Raw genomic sequence first — 21,049 nt, 5'->3', positions numbered from 1 at the left:
TTCCCGCTTTTATATCTGATGCAGAGTTGAAGCCCTCGTGTACTACTGAGTTACATATGGAGGGAGATACAAAGAAGTAGCTACAGGTTTATTCTTCCATGAAATAGCTGAGCAGAGGTTGAGCTATGCAGTTAGGTCTGTTTGCAGTAAGACTCTGTGGGTTTAATTTTCTCCTGACTGGGCTTCACGTGGCAGAGAGATGTAGAGAAGGAAAGCAGGTTTAAAATCCGTTGTATGCTTCTCCTGCTGGAATCAGCCTATATTCTCCTGAAACAGCTTGGTTCACGCATCTGAGAACAGCTGGGAAGCAGAGCCATTTTCCTCCCCAGAGGGTTGGAAGGACAACCACGGGCATTTCTTGAGGCCAGTTTCCTGACTCTTAATACTCCTCTGCTTTGCCTTAAGAGTCGGCAGCATAACAAAGAAGCAATTCCTTTATTTGCAAAATGTAAAAGATAATGCAGACTTTGATTTCTTTTTTAAAGCAGATTTTTAAAAAGCCAGCATGGGGAAAAAAATCTTGTGGAAAAGAAAATAAAGCACTTTTAAAAGCAAGGAAATAACCACGTATATGAATATCCCTGCTTGGTTGCTTTCTTTGTGTTGCATGCTGGATCCCTTGCTGTCTAAACCATTGTGTGCTTTTTGGCTTCTAAAAAAGTTACAGAAACCTTAGTTACCTATTTGCATGATGTATTTTACTGATCCCGCCCTTCATTAGCATTTTTCTGTTTTAAATGAAAAAATAAAATCTATAGAGCAAAGTTATGGTTTGCAGTGATCCTGTGAAATTACATTTGCCAAAATTATGAATGTGAAGATTTTTGGCCTTACGTGGTTGTCATATACTAGGTCGGCTTGGATCAGCTTCTTGGTAGTCTTAGAGACCAGACTTTTGAAGACTGGTGTGTAAGACCTTTTGTTTTCCTCCCACAGAGTGCTGCAGTTATAGGAATACTGGCTCAGTACTTTGGGTTATTTCAGTATCATGCATTGAAAAGTTATCTTTTTTTTTTTTTTTTTCCAAGTTCCCAACGGTCATAAATATTTCCCTTGTTTTCCAAGATAAAACTTGGCAGGCAGCTACTCCTGTGGCCTACTTTACTCTCAGCTTTTGAGGTGTGGAGGAGGAGCAGCAACTCTGGGAGTTTCACCCTGTCCGTGCTGCGGAAATGGGTCTTTCTCCTGCTCCACAGTAAAGGGAGGGGCTGGAGACGGTGTCAGAAAGTTGCTGATGACATGTTTCATGGCAAATGTCTCTGGTGTGTGAGTTGCCGAGCAGCTGTCAATGCTATTTGAGTTTATGGCTTGGAGCAGAGGCTGAAAAAGACAATCCTGCACCTTCACTTTTAAGAGACAGGCAGCGTATGTGTGAAATTTCGACCTAAAATAAAGGTTGTGGAGCTAGTCTAATTACTTGTTAACATTTAATACGGAGTTAATTGCCTCTGTAATCCCAGAGATGTCCATTGATACCTCTTGGGCGAGGACAACCGCAAATTTCTTCAGCAAACCACGAAGTTTCTCTGCAGGCAGCACAAGTTTCTGGCTCTGCAGGGTAATGGGCAAAATGGGTGGGATCAGCTGCCGGGACAATTTGAGGCTTGAAAATCTATTCCTTGACACCAGAGGCGTAAACGGTGAGTCATGGCCAGTGACCAGTTGGGCATGCCAGGACTCCCGCCGGCACTGCCCAGTGCGGAGCCCGCTGAATGGCAGCCCTTGCAAGCGCCCGGCATGAGCTGCTGGCTCCCATTTCCCGTGTTTTGCAGAAAATACTTTTCCGGCAGAGAATTCACTGTTCCTGGGGAAACTGTAAACACACAGAAAATGTGTTGGGACCAGTGCTGAACGTGTTCGTTGACACTGTATGAACTTCGGTAACGCCTTCAAGCGTTCCAGCACTTGCCTTGTCTCAAATGACTTCTGAAGTATACTTTATGGCAAAGACGACACTGAAAGGCTTTCTCAGAAAAACTGGACTAAGGACTGTTTTTAGAAAGACCACACAAAGCTTGGCAGATAGAGCAAAGTTATTTCTGCAGGGTTTATTTTCTGCACAGTTTGTTTTTGTTTAGAATAAGTGCAAGGCACATGCTGCTCAGTTGGGCTCGTCTGTTGACACAGCCGATGCCACAGCCAGCTCAGGCTGTCCTCCACGCTGAAAAATGGCAGCAGGGACTGGGAGGGTGCAGGGCGCCATATCTCAGCGTGCTTGCTTTGCACTTAATTCTTCCCTGAGCGTCCACCTGAGACCACCATTGGGTACTAACAGGCAGCTGAAAGGATGCGGGGTTGGATCGGCTGGGGCCTTTTGGGATCCTTAAATTACATTCTGAGCAACGAATCGGGGTGCACATCATTTGCAAAGGAACCACTCCCTGTGGCTAGTGCTAAGCGCCCGGTGAGATTTGGCGGCCCAGGTTAATCTATATGGTGTTTTAAGGACTTACCCAAACTTCATTTCTGTGTGATCGCCCTAGGATATTTAGGATGTAAAGTAAGTAGAGTGAGGACTAATAGCCTTAATAATCCATTAGGGGGACGGGGAAAAAGAAAATAAAAAATCTAATGAGGGCCCATAAGTTTTACTTACTTTGGCAGTGAAATGAGAGTCAGTGAGGATATCCTGAAGGAAACAGTGTCATGAGCTGGCAGGGTCAGATTGATAGATTTTTTTCCAATGACCAGTTTATATCTCAAGTGCTGTTTCTGTCTCGATAAGTGTGTGTTACGGCTCAGCCAGGGTATGCTAAGTGCCTTTGCAAGCAAACGCCTGAGGATAATACTGGATATTCACTGGAATGATGTTGCATTAAATGCTAAAATTTGCCAAAAGTTTCAGTAGCTTTTAACTTCCAAAGTTATCTAGAAAAAAAAAAAAAGGAAATATTTAGGGCTGTGATAAGAATAAAGGCTGAGCATCTGTGATGACAAGTGTCCCAGGGCAGCTGGGGAGCGTGTGAAGGGGCTGCCTGAAGGAATTTGTTTACTGACCATTGCCTAGCGAGGGGAAGCAGAGGGGCCACCATGACGTGACAGACGTGTGAAGAGTGGACAGGGCCGGACAGATGGCAGAGCCCTGTGCGTATTCTGGGTGACATCCGATGGCCTGAGGTGAATTCAGAAGTAAAAGGTGGTTCACTGACTTGGACTCAGTCCCAAAGAAGAATTTGACTGGCTGTTTTAATTAAAGCACAAAGCCCACGGAAGCTAAAAATTACGAAAACTCTGTTGATTACAGTCAGCAATTAGATACCTTCTGGAAAGCAAAATACTGGTTCCTAAATCTCCTAAATGCCTAAACATTCGTAACAGTCACTGGCATCCATTTCTTCTTGTTCTCTTGGACTGGAGTTTCCACCAGGAGGTGTCTTTTGCTTTCGATACCAAGTGATCCTTACAAATATCGTTCTGGGTAGTCCGAATGCCTTGCTGGGAGCTGAAGCTCCACAACTCAATCTCCTTCCAATGGTAGCAGGTACTGCAGCTGCCGATGTGGAGGGGAGGGAGGGAGTCATAGGGCATAAGCCCCTCCCCACAGAGGCCGACAGCACTTTGGGATCTTCTGAATTTTGAGACCAGCAGTAAATTTATCAATGTGCAATTTTCTATAATACCTGTAAAAACTGGAAAGTCATTCTGGGGTTAATAAGTACATGCAAGTTTGGGGGGGGGGGGTAAGGGACACAACAAAAAAACCTCAACAGAGCAAGGTTTCATTCCTGCCTTTTGATTTGTAGCATTTCATATGTTTAAAATAATGTACTCAACAAAAAGGGATAGAGAGTTATAATTGAAGAAAGAAAAAGAAAGCTCAGAGTAGCCTTGATAGGTTGAATTCCAGGCTTCCAGGGCTGTGAAATTAACTTCTTGTTTAATTTTGCCTGTTCTAACAGTTTCTGTTTAAGGGTACTCGGCCAGGAGCCGCCATTCATATTTGTTGAAAGGAGCTCCCTTGCAGGAGTAGGGTTATGACCAGAGCCCCCAGCTTCCAATGGATGTACTCTGCCATGGGGCATGGATATGTATCATTTTAAGTGTACTTTCTGCTTGAAGGGAAGCGACAGGAAGCTGGGTGCATTACACTTGAATGAAAAATCCTTTGGCAGACATCTCTGGACTTAGGGGTTTTGATACCTAATAAATGTGACAGTGCAACAGGTTATACTTAAAGATCAAATGGCAAACATAGATTTCAGGATTAAATGTACAACTACTTTCCATTCCCCTAAAGTGTGCGTGAGATGTTTTAGTGATTACAATTATCTAACCTGGGGCTATTTTGATAAACCCTTGAAAAACCCCATTCTCAGGCTCAGTCTGCCTGTACACACACACACACACATCCACAGTTGCTACCAGCCACCTGCCAGGCAGGAATGATGTACAGGACTGCGAGCCCGGGTAAACTGAAGCTGGTAAATGTTGATCTTTGAAGTGGCTGTCTGCCGGATGCGATTTTGCAGAGCTCCAGGAAATATTAGCCATGGTCCTGGTGGTTGTGATGTTCAACATAGATGTGTTCCTTGGCTGCAGGTTTTGTGGTTGCAGATGCTAAATCTTCACCATTGCATGTTCCTGGTCCAGGATGAAGCTTGCTGGGGCACAAGATGAGTCACTGCGGCTGCTTTCTCGCTTAGAGTGGATTACTCGAGAGTGGCCATAAGTAAACACAGCAGCAGCTTAGGGGCTGCCGCGGCAGCATCCAGTGATAAACAAGTTATGAGGCAGAGACCTCCAACAGCTTTTGGAAGCTGGTGGTGTGGCTAGGCTGATTCCCTCAGGTGACCTTCCAACAGGTTACTGCTAGCACCTGTTGGGATCTGATCAGCTCACCTGTAAGCGCTTCCTGTAGCCAGCTATGTCAGGACATGGATATAAATATGTGCCTTGTCTCTTAGCAGTTCTGTTTGTATTTTGTGACATAAGATCTCTGATGATCAAGCTCTCCGTGAGCTTGCCAGTCATCCTAGCGGTCCTGATACAAAAAAAGAGCATAAAACCAGCAAGCCTATGGAAAGCAGGAAACTGAACTCACAGGAGTTCAACTTCTGAAGCCAGTGAAACCGAATAAACACTTCAATATTTTAAAACCCAATAATATTTCAGTCTATGTAGGACCTAGGACCCAGGTGAGTATCAGAGTAAATGTAATTTATATAGGCCAAGCACGTTTATAAATCTCCTTGGAAGGACAAGGCTAGTGGGCAAAGGTTACATTTTATTAGTTGATCTGAGGTAGCTGGGAGAGACAGACAAGCGTTTAGGCAGATGAGCTGTTTTTTGGGGTAATGCAGTAGGCCAAGTGATTTGGCAGACGCAGAGATAGAGCAGATCCATGCAGTAGAAAAGTTTTGCTTTTACAATCTTTCCCTGCACGCGTCCCTGTGGTTTGCAGATGCACTCCGTAAGGCTACCGGTTGAGGGCTTTTTCTTTCCCCACCGGCAGCGCTGCAGTCCAGGAACCCCCTGCACACTGTGACCTTCCCTCGGGCACATGGGACAAGTTCCTGCTCAGCCTGGCTCCGAGGCTCACTTGTCCTCTCCCTCCTGGGACATTGCTCGCTGCGACCAGAGTCTTCCCGCTTCCCTGGCTGAGTGCAGGTTTGCTTCAGAGTTTTGCTTAGACAGTGAGCGCCATGGGCTTTTAGTTTAACCCCTTTGGAGCATACCAAGGAAGTTCCTCAAATAAGAAGTCTTTGCTTTTGAAGCACAAAAGCATCATCTTCCAGATTAATGGAGATCCTCACATGCGGTGACGGAATCAGGGTTGGTGGGGTTGGATCATCTCTCTCTTCTCTCTCTCAAACTCTTACTCCCCGTGGCTGTGCTTGTCACTCTGATTCAAGAAGTGTAGCCCCAGAAACCCCCTCTCTTAAAACACGAGAAGTACCCTGTCTCATGATTTGGCTCACCAGCTTCCTCATGTTGGTTCCCCTGTGGGGTGCGGGCCACAGTTTGGTCTGGGTTGTCATTCTGATGGATTTGTCTTCAAAAAAATGCCAGTGACTGCGAATGGGTAGGTTTGCCTTGGGCAGGCTGAGACTTGCTCAGCATTTAATACAAAGCAGAGCTCATAATACACTGCTGGCGTACTACACCACATCACACCACGTGCATCTGCATAACTAAATGAAAGGAGGCAATGAACAAAGTAAACAGACAACATAACGCAAGGGAATACTATGGCAGTGAAATTTCATATTCTTTTGCCAAAAGAAGGCAGCCCTGTTGTGCACGCTGCTGGGACAAGCAGCTGTGCTGGAAAAGCTATCACAGTGCTTTCCCCCGTGTGCGTGATCCTGGTGGAAACATGATTTAGTGAAGGGATGGAGCTAGTAATGAACAAGAGTAGCACCGTGAACAAATAGATGCCAGCTGATTCCTTCTTTATCTGTCTTTTATCTTTAATATTCCCCATGCACTGGGAACAATGGAAACTGGTTTAGGGTACCAAGTTATTTCCAATTCAGAAATTCACAGCAGAGAATCTTGTGTCTCCAAATCTTACCTACGTCCTGTTTAAGTATACCAGCTAACAGAAACCATGCAGATGGCTTTTTTGAAAGAGCTGTTGCAAAGAAAACCAGAGATACCAGAGAAGAGCCTGGCAGCCTTTGTGTCAGCAGATAAAAAGCTGTAAAAATTATGTCATGAAGAGCATGAAAAGGGGAACCAAGTGGTCTGAACAGCAGCTCACTGGAACTGATGGGTTGGTTGGAACAAGTAGAAAGAAAACTTTGAAAAGCGTGTGAACGTCTGTCAGGTCATTGTGAAAGAAATGCTGTTTTTTGGAACAAACAGAAGATCTGGTGTGATCAGTGCATGACATAAGTGCATTTTCAGGGAGAGAGCAAGGAGAGAAGCCACCTGTTGCCAAAAAGCTTATACAAGCTCAAGCATCCCCCAGAGCGGTGGAGCAACTCCGACTAAATCAGAAACTGAGAAGGGCAGCGCGAGCTGTGCCATTGGCAGCCTGCTGGTAGCTGTGACCAGGTGCCGCAGTCACGGAGTGTTTCAGGGCTAATTGCATTACTTTCATGGTTTTTGCTAACAGCTGTATTTCTGAACTTTTTGGGGGAGCGAAGGGCAGGGCAGGAGGTGGGGCTGGTAGTTAATCCAAGCCCCCCGCTGGGAAAGGAGCCTTTGAAGATTCATCCCGCTGGCGTTGGGGAACATGAGCTCTGCGGACGGGTCTGGTGGCTGCAGCAAACAAAGGGTCAGATGATGAGTGTCAGTCCTCGGAAGGAGACTCGGTTTGTAAAGTAAGGTGAGCTGGAGAGAAAGCTCCAGCCGGAGGAAGGTGCGTGACTGCCTGCTTGAACCACCTGTGTGCTCATCGCCCGAGGCTGGGCTTTTCTGCAAAATGCTTTTCTTTCCAGTAGATAACACTCAGCTTTGCGAAAGTTGCCTGGAAACCCCATTTTTTGCTCCCTGAAGGCACTGAGCAGCACAGGGTCAGATTAGCGGGGTCCTCAGGTGCCCTCCCTGCCTGGGCAGTGAGGGGTGTCTGGCAGCTGGGGACCAGCCAGGCAGGACCAGGGGCTTTTGCTGCAGAAAGGTGGCAGCTTTAGGTGTGAGGTGCCCCTGTAGATACAAGAGGAGGAAAAGCCTTGACAGTAGCAGTGCACGTCAGTCGCTGCAGACAGCAAACACAGACCACCTCCTGCTTCTCCATCCCTCAGCTATTTTCACAGAGCTGCTTTTAAGAAACCACAGAGGAGACAAGAAGGTTTAAAAACCAAGAAGTTTTTTCCTATGATGACAACGCTAATTGGTCCCAGCGTGTACCATGCAGTTCTTCCAGTGTGAATCTAACAGCTTACCAGGAGTGAGGCCATCTGCAGCTTGATGGGAATGAAAATACCATTTATGCCTGGTGGGATCAAGTAGCTTTAATCATGGCACCACCCTGGATGTTTTGGGACTGAGCCTCTACCTTCCTTCACATGGGTCAGGCTTTGCATAATGTTGTGGGCCCAGCTGAAATATTTATGCAGGCTTTTGTGTGCTTGATTGGCTTGGGGATTTCTTTAATTTTACTTTCTTCATGGAATTGTAGGGCAAAACCTTTCCATCCAATTGAACAGTCACTTGCTAATGCAATTTTTCGCTTTCCCAAGACACTGCCTTAAAAAATGTCAAAAAAACCCACCTCACCCTCCAACTCTTCCGTCCAAAAAGCCTTACGAAAATGCATGGTGACTGTTCTTGATTAGAGGAAGAATTGTCTTCAGAAAACCTTAACTTTTCATAGATAGGACGTATATAACGTAGATGCACTCAATTCTGCTGTTCGAGACAAATTGTCAGCAAAAAATGACCGCTTTAGTTGCAAAGTTTGCTTTCAGTTTACTGAAAAGGAATTGAATGAAAAGTGAAGTGTTGAACCTAAAGCTTTCCTATTTGGTGCCACAAGCCTTCTACTAGGCTCACCCAGAATCTCATATAAAGTAGCTGGTAGAATTTCTGTGTTCTTAAATGCTGAACCTTCATCTAAACCTCATCTGTACCCAGGGGTAGCCTCCATGTGCAGACTTCATTAGCAAAATGATGTCTCTCTGGCTGTATCATTAATATTTTTAACTAATGTTTGCTGGAGATGTAAGAAGGCTTAATAGGTCCTAAAAAATGAACTTCTTTACTGGCTTTTTTTTTTTGTGGCAGTAGACTATTTAAAAAAAAAGGTGTCCCAAAATCCAGACACTGAGATTCCAGAGACGGTATCAGTAAATCAGTTTTTTGTCCTAAGAAACCCTGGTAATATTTTTTTCCTGTTTCTGTATGGGAAGTACAGAGGAAGTCCAAATGTGACTGGCAGCTTTAAGACATTTCTTGCAAATTTTCTGTATAAATGAGTGCCTAATCAAGTGAAAATTGTGAAACTTTTTTTGCTTCATATTTCCTTAATACTGTTTCTCTTGGAGCTCACTGCTCATATGCAGTTTTTCTTGTAAAGCTCCACTGTTGCTGAACTAAGCGAACAGCTGTGTCAGATGTAAACCCCACGAAGGGTCTAATATGCCTGTGGTTACCCTTCCAGATTTTTATGGAGGAAATATATCATTAAGAAGCTAACTGCTAATTTTAGTTATCCCAGTTGTTTTTTTTCATTTTGTCAATGGAATTTGGTTTAGTTTATTAGCCAGTGTCTGGCATTATGTCTTGTTTGTGTTATTCACAGAGAAAGCAATCACTGTCGTTTCTGCACTGTTTTGGGGAAAAAGTAGTATGGCTAGTCTCAATCCCCCTCCCCCTAAGCCATAGATATAATCGCTGCTCACTGATGTACTGATGCCTATTTGTTAAGTAAATTTAAAAAAAAAAAATTAAATACAGATTTGGAAAACTTGGATGAATGACTCATAGAGTTAATGTATCACCAACTGTAATTGAAAGAGACTCTGTACAGAACTGCTTATTAGAGCAGCAAGATGAGAGACAGGCATACGGAGGGATTTTAAAGGTCTCGTCTTGTGAGTCTTACCACTGCAATGCATAACTGCATTGAGGGGGGATAGGTTTCAAACACTGGGTCCCAGTCCCCCCTGGGCTGAATATTTTGGGCAGGGAGGAATGTAAAATGAGCACATGCTTGGTCCTGTACAGTTTGATTCAGCTGTCAAGGAGAAGACAGTGAAGTTACACAGTAAAGTAAACATCGTTACAGGAATGCGGGTAAAAAGTGTGTTACTCGCCAGCCTGAGCAGCGAGTGAGTGGTGAGGGAAACACATCTGAGAATCCCCTTTCTCCCATCTCTTCTCCCCGATGTCGGTGTTTGCCTTCACCAGGGAATTCCTCGCTGTCAGCAATCAAAGGAAGTTAGCGATGCCTGGCTTTTGTTGTCTGTGAAGAGGCTTGTATGGTGTCTTCGCCATGCCATTCCCTAAAAATGGAAAGAAAGTGCAGCTTTCCTGTATTTGCACAGCCCCTTGTATTGCGTAGAGCTGCATCTACCCCCTGAGCAAGTAATTGCCCGAAATTGTATGCTTGTGTTTCCGTGTCAGGCTTTTCCTAGCATTCTGTGGCTACCTCTCTTGCTTTCACGGAATCACGGAATCTTCAGAGTTGGAAGGGAGCTCTAGAGATCATCTAGTCCAACTCCCCTGCTAGAGCAGGATTGCCTAAAGCACATCCCTCAGGGCTGCATCCAGGCGGGTCTTGAAAGTTTCCAGAGAAGGGGACTCCACAGCCTCCCTGGGCAGCCTGTTCCAGTGCTCTGTCACCCTCACCGTAAAGAAGTTTTTCCGTGTATTTGAACGGAACTTCCTATGTTCTAGCTTGTGCCCATTGCCCCTTGTCCTGTCACTGGGAACCATTGAAAAGAGCCTGGCTCTGTCCTCCTTAAACCCACCCTTTAGATACTTGTAAACATTAATCAGGTCCCCCCTCAACCTTCTCTTCTCCAGGCTAAAGAGTCCCAGCTCTTTCAGCCTTTCCTCATAAGGGAGGTGCTCCAGTCCCATAATCATCTTGGTTGCCTTTCCTGTGATTTTGAAGTGCAGCCCTCTCTTGATAACTCCTAAAAGACTGCTGTAAATTAAGTGCTGTGGGCATTTGGAGGAGGAGGACTTTGAGGGAAAAAATTGTGTGGCATGCTGCAAAACGAAGCTGCATGTTAGATTTTTTCAATGAGAGACTTCGGGCTACAGCACTGTGCATTCATCAAGTTCTCCATAGACTGCTAAATATCCTTCTGTTACTCCCACAAACAAGTGTGGAAAGTTGTCTGCTTCTTTACTTCAAGGAACCCCCTCTTCGCATTGATTTGCCCTCACAATTGCTCTGTGTCAGTCCTCGAGGTCTGCATTGTGAGACCTTCCTTTCTGCAGCAATGGCACATGTCGTTGCTGTTGCTGAAATACAGTTCAGTATAAAGGCCATTTAGTCAATGCCAGCATTCATTTGGAAGAAATTTAACATTAGCATATTCTGTGCTGGATACTGCAAAGTGCCAGGCTCCCTGATCCTGATTAGCGAATCACACACATAGAGCTCTCTGTCAGTGCTCCCATTGATTTCGGTGGAGCCAATCACACATTTCAACTCCCAGAAGATGCTAAAATGATTAGCTGGTTGGGGGGTGAGAGCACTCTGTTTCTGGAGACTTAATAAATAGGTCAAATTACTCTTTTTTTAAAAAGAAACCAAAAAAACCCCCAACCTGATTAAAAAAGAGAGTTCCTGATCTTTGGTCCCGTATCAGTGGGGAATCAGACCAAGGGAGAGCAAGTGTACAGCAAACAGAGAACGCAGAGTCAAGTTTATAGTAACATAATCATTCCGGCTGGAAAGTCTAGGGGGTTTTCTTTCTCTTTCAAATCACTATTTTTGTAGAAGAACCTCAGTCTACTTATAATTAAGTCTTAAAGCCAGGCAGCTATTTAAGCCTCATAGTTGGTAATTTGAGGTCTTCATGTGAATGTGTTTTCCTATGTCGACACTAATTTATTTCTGGAAAAAAAAAAAAGAATATTATAAGAAGGCTCTCTTTCCTATGGGGTTTCTCATGAAGTGCAGACAAAAATAGGGCTGAAATCTAAACTGAAATTGCCAGGCATGAATTCCAAATTGTAGGTTTCTTTGCAAGCAAAATGATCCAAATTCAGACAAGCCTCAAAACACAGATTCTTCGTCTGAACTGGATATTGCCACTTATATCAATTACAAATAAATGTGTGAGAAGCATTCGACTTCTGGTAGAGCCTCGGTGACTTCCCTCTATCCTCCATGACTGTGAAAAAACATGCATACCTTGGACTAGCACATGCCAGCAAATAAATGCTGTGCGTGCTAACTCTTGTGAACTAGCTAAATATCTGTATGCAAGTGGATGTTTTATGCACTCCTGTTTTACATAGTGGCAGATTAACTATTTGGCAGGCATGTTAGGTGCCTATTTTTAAATATTTATTCCTGTATTTATTTTTCTTTCACATGCTGCTGCAGTAACAAGTTACTTGTACTTAACCAGTGATTTTGTATATTCCTCCAAGAGACTAAAACCAGACACAGTAGATATAAAGAGAAATCGTGGTAAGAGGCAAAAAAAAATTCCATTCCCTAAAAAGGGAAAGAAAATGCAGCTTTTCTGTATTTACACAGCCCCTTATACTGCTTAGGGCTGCATCTACACCCCAAGTAAGTAGCAGTCATTTATCACGCATCTGTTAGACAAAAATGTACAGTACAAATGGGTTGCTGCGCACAGCGTCTGCAGGTGAGAGAGGGAGCAGATGCAGAGGGATGCTGTAACACACGCTGCCCAGGACTCAGGTGTTGTCACGGCTGGCATCTTCCTGAGTCCCGAGTCCTGAGTCCAGAGGACTTCGGGAACCAGATCTGTACCTGCTCTTTGCCTTAGGGGGGCAGTGACTGTCCGTGCAGATGATTTTTTTCACATGGGAGAGAATACTTTTGAAAAGGCAATGGGGGAACTCCTAGGAAGCCACCTCAGGGTGGCTTGGTAGAGTTGGAGGGCTCAGGCAGGGTTTGGGAGGGGAGGGTGAGCCTCAAAGGCAAACAAGATATTTAACATCAGTCCGACTGCTAACGTGTCCAAGTTAAGCAATATATGCTTAAATATGCGTGGAAACCAAGACAACCTCTGTGGTCAAGTGAAATGACATGGAAAAAGAAGAAATCTATGCTCTCAGGGCTCTAAAGAGGATAGGTGTGATATGCTGCTGGGTGAAGGACTGACTTGACACAGTCCTTGACAGCTCTTACGGCTCTTGCTTGCAGCCTGGCTGCTGTGAATTAGTGTCAAGAATGGGATTTGTCTCATATATGTGGCCATTAGATTAGGAGAGTCATTTTCCAGATCATCTATGGCATAATGTTTCAGACGTGGATATCCTAGCTTGTTTTGTTGTTTGGTTGGTTTTTTTATTATTTTCTTTCTCTCTGTTTCAGTTGTTCCTGGTATTGCATTCCAGGTTTCTGTGACTCCTGTGTCCCATTTTACTCTCCTGATTTGGTTTTGATGTGTTAGTAAAGTCTCCAGGAGCAAGCTTTTGTTTCACTGTGGTTTATTTACTGTTGCCTCCTTTTTCTGCATGTTGTTTCTTAAGCATTTTTTGGCCTCCTTGTGCATTCTTAGCTTGTCATTGCATCCTTTCCTCTGTTTTTACAGAGAAGGTTATGTTTTAGGCCCTGCTGCTAAAATATCCATCCAGAGAGTAATTTTGAAATAATCCCATTGAGACTGCTTATGTATTTAAATGTGGGTTTACATTTAGCATTTTTTTGAATCAGCAGATTTGTACACGTTAGTTTTACTACTTAAGAGTGTCTTTCTAGTTTTCTTTGAAACCAGGAAGTCTTTAGAAGTTTTTGGCAGCAATTTTTTTTGGTATTGTTTTAAAACCTAAATTATAAAAAATAAGTTTAAAAGTTTTCATCTGTAAAACAACTAAATATTCCTGCAGCATATTCCTGCCTGTGTAAATTACCTTGTCAATCAAATCGTCTTGTCTACACCTATCAGTTCCGGAGGGCAACACTTCCTTATTAATCTGCTTTACACTGATATAACATCTGTCTCTGAAGTTTTCCAATAATTTTAAAACTGTGATTAAAAATTCTGTGAGACGTGTGAGGTGATGTTTGTGTGGGTACAGTGGGATATCAAAAGGTTAAATGACTTGCTTAACAATTGAGTGGCGGTCTCAATCTCCTGACCGAGCCCCAGAACAACCATTCCGTTGAAAATAAGTACTTTTGTCCAGGGATGCGAAATCAAAGCCTCTGACATTGATTATTCTGATGCGTGCCTGTTCCCAGGACATTACATTTCTGTAGATACATCTTACGAGGGTGAGAAAGCAGTGCTGTCCAGCCCTGAGCTGTACTCTGAGGAGTGGAGCTGTGTCAGACTGATTTACCAGATCGCGACGACTTCAGAGGCTTCGCCTGATCCCGCCAGGCTCAACCTGTACCTGAGGCATGAAGGAGAGAGCTTTGATCGTTTGCTGTGGTCAGCCAAGGAGCCCTCAGATAGCTGGCTCATAGCTAGCTTAGATTTAATGAACAGCACGAAGAAGTACAAGGTAAGCCCCATTTTAGAAGATGCCCCAGGCTTTCTGGTGCACGTGTTGGGGTGCATGGGCTGCTTTTCCATTCACTTCTGTTCTTGGGTCCTATTCTTGGCTTTCATCTCTAGGGATGGCAGCGTGTGAATTGGTTGACCCCTCTGTCCCTAAAATCAGTGAGCCGGGCTGGCTTGAGCCAGGCAGTCGGCACTCTTCCCAGCAGACACATGGGAAAGCGCGGCCGATGAGCCCTGCAGCTCAGTGATGCCTCACCGCGTGGCAGCCCTGTGGAGCTGCTGGCGTCCTCTGCCAGACACGGGACCTCCCGGGTCGTGGGTCTGCAGCTGCGCTCACTCGTTCCTGTCCTCTGGGCCCTTCTGGGAGGAGTCAGAAGCTGAGAGGAGATGATTCCTACCCAAAACCCGTCACATTGCATCTCTTGCAGTAACGTCCTGTATAGCCACAGCTGAGGCATCTGGAGTCCCATACTTTTATATGAAGTGTGGGATTTTTTGGCTTTGTCTCATTGTCCTTCTGCCCTCGAGGAGGGGCATTGACTCCATCTTTAATGCATACTGCAAAGGTCTTCCAGCAAAATCACCTCTCCTGACTGTAAGGATGATGAGTCCCCTGCATATATTTAATTTTTTCTCCTGTTTAGCCTGTTTAAATGTCCAGGACGATAATGGAAATACTGAAACCCTAAAATTTACAGTTTGGTTTGTATTGCGCAGATTGTACTGGAAGGTGAAATGGGACAAGATAAATCTGCCAGTATAGCAGTTTTTGAAATTAAAATAACTCCTGGATATTGTATTGGTAAGTACTGTCTGCTCAGTTCCCATATTCTCTGCATAGAAAAAAAAGCATTATTTGCAGTTTTGAAACTGAATTAAAGGTCTGGGTTTAGAAAAAAGGCAATGGCTTTTTCTTTCTTGAAATGTAGACTGACATATTTGATATAGATATTTTTTGAGCTAAGATTGCACACACTAATATGTGTTTTTATTCACCCATCTCTGTGATGTATATAGATATTTCACATACAATAATTCATTCTGAAACTATTTATTGTTCAAGCAGGAACAAGTGTTGTATTATCACAAAACTAGACTGCTGCAAATATTCGACGTCGCAGCTGTGACATTATTTCTGCTGTCTGCCTGCTCATGCCTCCTTACAGCGGCATTTTGCTGTCTGCGGAGTCAGAACTCTGTTGATATTTACACTTAACTGCTACTTCCTTATGGCATTTGCCAAAAACTGCTGATGAAGTTCAAAAATTTCAGTGGCTAGGAGGCTGGGAGACCTTTGCATTTCTGGGGAGCTCTGGTGGAGTCCAACCGAATTGTCACAATTCTTTGTCTCTGTGAGGGAAACAAAGCAGCCTCATTACGGCTATGAAACACTAGTCCTGCTTTGCTTCTAGCCATCCCTGATTTACAAGTGGAAGTTCTGCTCTGACTAATTCATACTATGAAGTGGTATATTTTAAATCTATCTTATTTGGTTCTAAATTACAGCAGTCCTATATTGCCAAATAATGAAAAGATAGATCGGGCTGAACAGGATGGAAACGAGAATTTTACCAAAAATTGATCAAAAATTGTGGCTATGTTTCCTTCCATGTATTATATGCTGTTAAGTGTTTCATAAATATAGGTGTTATCTTCACTGCCATATGTAAAATGAGGCCAGTGGTTAGCAACAGCCACTCTTCCAGTTTTTGTAATGAAAATGTGTGCACTGAGCTGGTGATCTCTGCAATTGCAGAATGTGACTTTGAAGAAAATCATCTTTGTGGCTTCGTGAACCGCTGGAACCCCAATGTCAACTGGTTTGTTGGTGGAGGGAACATTCGCAATTCTCAGTCTATCCTGCCCAAGGACCACACACTTAACAGTGAACTGGGTAAGCAGTAAATGTAAAACAGAAGTAAAAGGGAAAATCTGAGTCTGTGATCCATGTATGCCTCTTAATACTGCAAATTGTTATGTGAATTCTTTCTTTTCTCCTGGCAATGGGTGCGGTAAGAATGACTTACGTGAAAAAAAGGTATTAGAAAAAGACAGGGAGAATTTGCAGAAGTTCACACAGTTTCCTGTAAGCTTTATAATAAGGTTGTTATGCCCTTTGCTCAGCTTCTAAATTACTCAAAATGAGGATAAAATTTTGTACAGGGAGGGGGAAAATTAATCTTTCTGTGGATTCTACAAGTATAGGCCACAATTAGTTTTACAATCTTGTACCGCTGCTCTGTACATCTGGCAGGGGTTTTCTTTCCAGTGGCTATTGGGAATGTTGAGTAGGAAAGCTAAGGGATTGAAACGCATTTGGAGACTCTCAGGTTAAATTACACAGTTTGGGAGTTTTGTCTCTTTCTGTCAAATAGGGTGCTGTTAATACAGTCTGTTGGAGTAAGGACTCCAAGGATTTTCAGCACTTGCCCTGTATGAAATACTCGTCCTGGCCACCTTGTTGGGAGGAGAATGTTTCACATAGTCACAGAGAAGGGCTGGGTGCTATCTTAGCCTTTGGTGTGGTGTTGCATGAAGTACCGCGGCAGGTGAGGGTCAGGAGATCTGGCTGCTGCAGGACGCTGCACGTCTCAGACAACGTGACACTTGCGACAGCGCAAGGAATCGCATCACGAAAAGCGGGGTTGATCCTCCATCCTTAACTCACACCGCTGTGCCTTTTTATTTATTTCACAATTGTGTGAGTTGAGTACAGAGTGTCACCCCACGGCACCTAAGTGCTGGTAAAATTTTGATGGAAGTTTAACTCATCACAACTTCGAGAGCAGAGAGAGGCTCTACCTATTAAGTAAAGTACTGTGTGTGATAGGAAATGCCACCAACTGGGAGGGATCTGTTTTCTTGTAGCCACAGTGTTTCTTTCTCACACCAAACCTCTCTGCTGATCATCGACTGAGAAGACCCCAAGAAGCCAAAAGTCATAGAAGGGCCTTCTTTTTGCAAGAATTGTTCTATGAAGGTACATCAGCCAGGGAGAGCATAATTAAGCTATGAAATGTGGTAAAACTGCAGAGCAGAAACGAAGCCCAGAAATTCTCAGGCAAGAACTGCTGAAGCGTCACCAGTCCCCTGGCAGTGGGCAGGCTGGAGGAGACCCATAGCCAAGCGAGCCCTTTCCCCTCCTTCCACTGGAGTGAAGTGAGAAGTGGCATCTCCAGGTTTGAGAACACTATTAGTTAATTAATGTAGCGGTGTAGATACAAACCTAATGGCACAGTGTGCAGCATCCATGCTAAAGTACCCTGTCAGTTTGGCACTTCATTCTCCTCTAAGTTTCCTACTTGTGAAGAACCATTTTTCCGTTCATCAGCTGATACTGTTTGATGCTGTGTTTCTGAGAGCGTAGAAGAAGAAAAACTACAGATGCACAGCCTATCTGTGCACATGGATGCGTCCTGTTTAAATGGAGATTGCTCTCCCTATATCAAAGTCTGAGAAGCTGTACCCTTTGAAAATCCCGCAGTTTGTATTGGCTGTTGAGGGGGAGGGAGTCTACTCATCTGTAAGGCATTTTTCTGTTTATTAACTTCTCCCAAAAGTCTTTTTTACAGATTAAAAAAAAAAAAATACCCAACAGTTTATTCAGTGAAGATAAAACACTTAGAAACCGTATCCTAGTAGACTGAGCAGAATTATATAAGCAGTGAAATGTGCAGAATAAAGGTTATTTGCCAACTTATTTGATACATTAAATGAACTGCTGAGTAAAACATGTGAGGAAACCCATGGCTTATAGTCTTGTTCATTTACTTGGGTTGCCTCAGTGAAAGTTGTACTTGGAAAAAGACTAAATACTGAGTTGTTGGGAGGCAGGGAATTTACTCAGTTGTAGCACATTTTTCCATTTATGAATGGCTCCCAAAATTCAGAGTTTATTACTTTCTTTAATATAAAGGTCTTGAATAAAGACTTAAGAAAGAGCTGAGACTGACTGTTTTGCCAGTGGTGTCTTAGCTAAATAACTATCGGTTGCTTCGTTTAGTTTAATCTTAGGAATTACTAAAATTTCCTAGGAATCAACCATCGTTGTCCAGGCTCTAGAGATAACATGCCTAGTCCCTGCCTATCTCCTGATACTTCTTATAAGTCGTGTCTTTTAAAGAGTTTCTTTTGTACTTCTAGGTCACTACATGTATGTGGACTCTGTTTACGTCAAACATTTTCAGGAAGTGGCCCAGCTAATCTCACCAAAAACCATGGCCCCAATGTCTGGCTGCTTATCTTTTTATTATCAACTCAAGCAGGAGAGTAGCATTGTTTTTACCGTTTACTTGAGAGACACGAGTGGCTTTTATGAGGAGATCTGGAAAACAGACAGCGCACTGAGTGCGGACTGGGCGCTAGCAGAAGTTGACTTCGATGCACCGTACCCCATGGAGGTAAAGCAATCGTTCCTGTACCGTCCAGCTACCACTTCCAGGTTGCATCAGACATCAGTGCCAACTCAGGCCAAGTCAGGAACATGGCAGTGGGCATCCAGTACCTGATTGATGGTTTTAAAGATGCTGGTGATCTGTTGTTTCCTTTGTCCGCTGCATAAGGGTCAAGGAGGAATCACTTTCCTCCTTGATTTTCAGCAAAGATGAAGTAAGGTGGTGAAGTGCTTGAACAGAATACCTTGGGAGGGTGTAGAATCCTACTAATGTGCCGTCTTTCAGCTCCTACTAAATAATGTCAGTGTTCTCTCAGTCCCATATTTCTGTGACTCGATGATCCATTTTTGAGGATGCTGAGTATCATAAAATAATGCATGTCTCCCACTGCAGAAGAAAAATTTAAAAAAAATATTTGAGCTCTATTCTCTGCCTTATACAATCTTGCAATTCAGTCTTTCTGTGCTTTGACGAGATGGAGTCCAAACTTGGGTCCTAATAGTACAGTAGTCCTCAGCTGTGAAAGCCAGCTTTCTGTGGTTACTATAATTAATTTAAAGAGCATCAGGAAGAAATTGAATTTTTTATTCCCCAGTGTTTACTGAAAGAAACCCCAAACCTTACAAGATTGTAACAAATTTTTTTTTTATATATATATATATATGTACGTATAAAAAATATACACACACACATATATGTATAAAAATGTGTGTGGATATATATATATGGTATATATACGTATATACATTATATCTTTATATGTAAAACATATATTCTGAAATGTCACATGTGAATACCTTAGAAGACTGGAAAAAAACAGTTTATATGTATTATATATATGCATATATACTTATATGTATACAAATATATATTTATACATATAGATGTAACTTTTTATATATATACACATATATTCTCTCCCTATATTTACACTTCTAATACTTGGATTACAAATAAATCAGATTTCATTCTACTTCCTTTAACTCCACATAAGTTATTTGTTAATTCACTGTAAACCTGCAGATTTTCAGAAATTATTAGGGGTAAAGCTAATTTTCATCAGGTGATGTTACATAGTCCTTTTATACTCTGTAAAGTCAGTGACCAAGTCATCCCTTTGAATTGCCAGACCTCAAATGGTATGGGAAAGGAGATTAGATCTGATAAGGTTTCATAATACTGAATGGTAAGTGAATTACTCATTCAATAAATATAAAGTAACACGGAAGGGGAAAAACAGTCCTAGCACTATAGATGGAAATTATTGATCACTTAGAGCTTGACATTACTGTGGTTAGTTTTGTGGAAATATCTTCTCAGTTCTTAGTGACATTCATGAAACCATTTGGAATGTTCGAAAATATCTATACTGGAATAGACAGTAAAACAGAGGATGTCATACCACTGGACGAATGCGCAGGGTACCCCTGTGTTCCACAGATTATGCAACACCGACCCTCTCAGTTAAAAAAGAGTATCCTGGAACTACAAGAGGGACATGGGAAAAATCAAAAGTATGGAGAAGTCAGGTTAATGAAATAAGAGTTTTCAGCCTGTAAAAAGGATGACTGAAGTAGAATATGGTAGAGGTTCATAAAAATCATGAATGACACAGAAAAGATTAACTGTTCCCTTTTTTTCGTAATTTACATTGCTGTTCCAAATTCTTAATTACCAGGTAACAGTTGTAAAATAAACCAAGGGAAGGATTTTTTTCTACATCACATAACTGTAAAACTCACTTCCACGGCATAATATGGATTCTGATCAGTTAAAAAAAACTGATTAGACAAATCAATGGGAAAGAAAGAATCCAGCAGGAATGCAATGTGAGGCAATTGCATATAATTTCCTCAATTGCTTCAAAAGGGTCTTCCTCTTTATTTCATCCGGCTAGAGGAGATCCCTCAGGATTCTTTCACAGCTCTCCTAGTTTGGCGCCAATCCCAAGGCAAGACATCACAGGCATTGCTTGCGCTGAACAGGCTCTCACTCTGGAAGCATTTGTCCTTATATCCTTGTTTTGTCCCTGGGGTTGCCTTGTGGTTCAGGCCTGTTCTTAAAGTTTTCCTGTAACTCAGAGCTTTGATACTTAAGAGAAATTTTAAGAGACTTCCTCAAGAGTTATGAATTGTCCTCCATTCCCTTGAGACTGGCTAAGTACGAACATTGTTTGATTTTTGTGGTAAACAAAACACAGTGATAGCTTTTCTGGTTCTTATCTTAACTAAATCTTTTAAAGGAAATCTTCCCTGCCAGCTGATGCCAAGGCATGGGTTTCAGTGGCTGAAGTTGTTTAGAGAGAACAGAAAAACTTGGTATCATAACCGCAGAGTAATCCACAGTTTGTTTTTAGCTCTTGATCCAGATAGATTCTAGATGCAGTAATAATTAGGCACTTTGGAGTTATACTCAATACAAACTGATAATGCTGAATACTGCCTTTGGTATAATGACAGTAGCCTTACTCTGTCTTTAAAACTGATAATTCATAAGATGGCAAAAAAGCTATGTTCCCCTTGATTTTTCCTTGACCTTGAGTGGGGAAAGATCTGGTGCCAGCATCAGGCTCTGATTTATAGCCTGTAAGTGATAAAATTT

General features: G+C 42.8%; 1 protein-coding gene across 2 annotated transcripts in view; it reads left to right on the top strand.

The window, feature by feature from the left end:
• Positions 1-21,049, top strand: part of MAMDC2 (MAM domain containing 2) — a 64,927-nt gene that overhangs the window by 20,701 nt on the left and 23,177 nt on the right. For both annotated transcript variants that reach the window (XM_063321013.1, XM_063321014.1), the window contains exons 3-6: positions 13,790-14,055; positions 14,772-14,856; positions 15,811-15,948; positions 18,198-18,454. In XM_063321013.1, coding sequence (XP_063177083.1) covers positions 13,790-14,055; positions 14,772-14,856; positions 15,811-15,948; positions 18,198-18,454 — 746 coding nt within the window. The remainder of the gene's footprint in view (positions 1-13,789; positions 14,056-14,771; positions 14,857-15,810; positions 15,949-18,197; positions 18,455-21,049) is intronic.

The sequence above is a fragment of the Chroicocephalus ridibundus genome, chromosome Z, assembly GCF_963924245.1.
Source record: "Chroicocephalus ridibundus chromosome Z, bChrRid1.1, whole genome shotgun sequence".
In the NCBI taxonomy this organism is placed as follows: Eukaryota; Metazoa; Chordata; class Aves; order Charadriiformes; family Laridae; genus Chroicocephalus; species Chroicocephalus ridibundus.
This window is presented reverse-complemented; position numbering and strand designations above follow the sequence as displayed.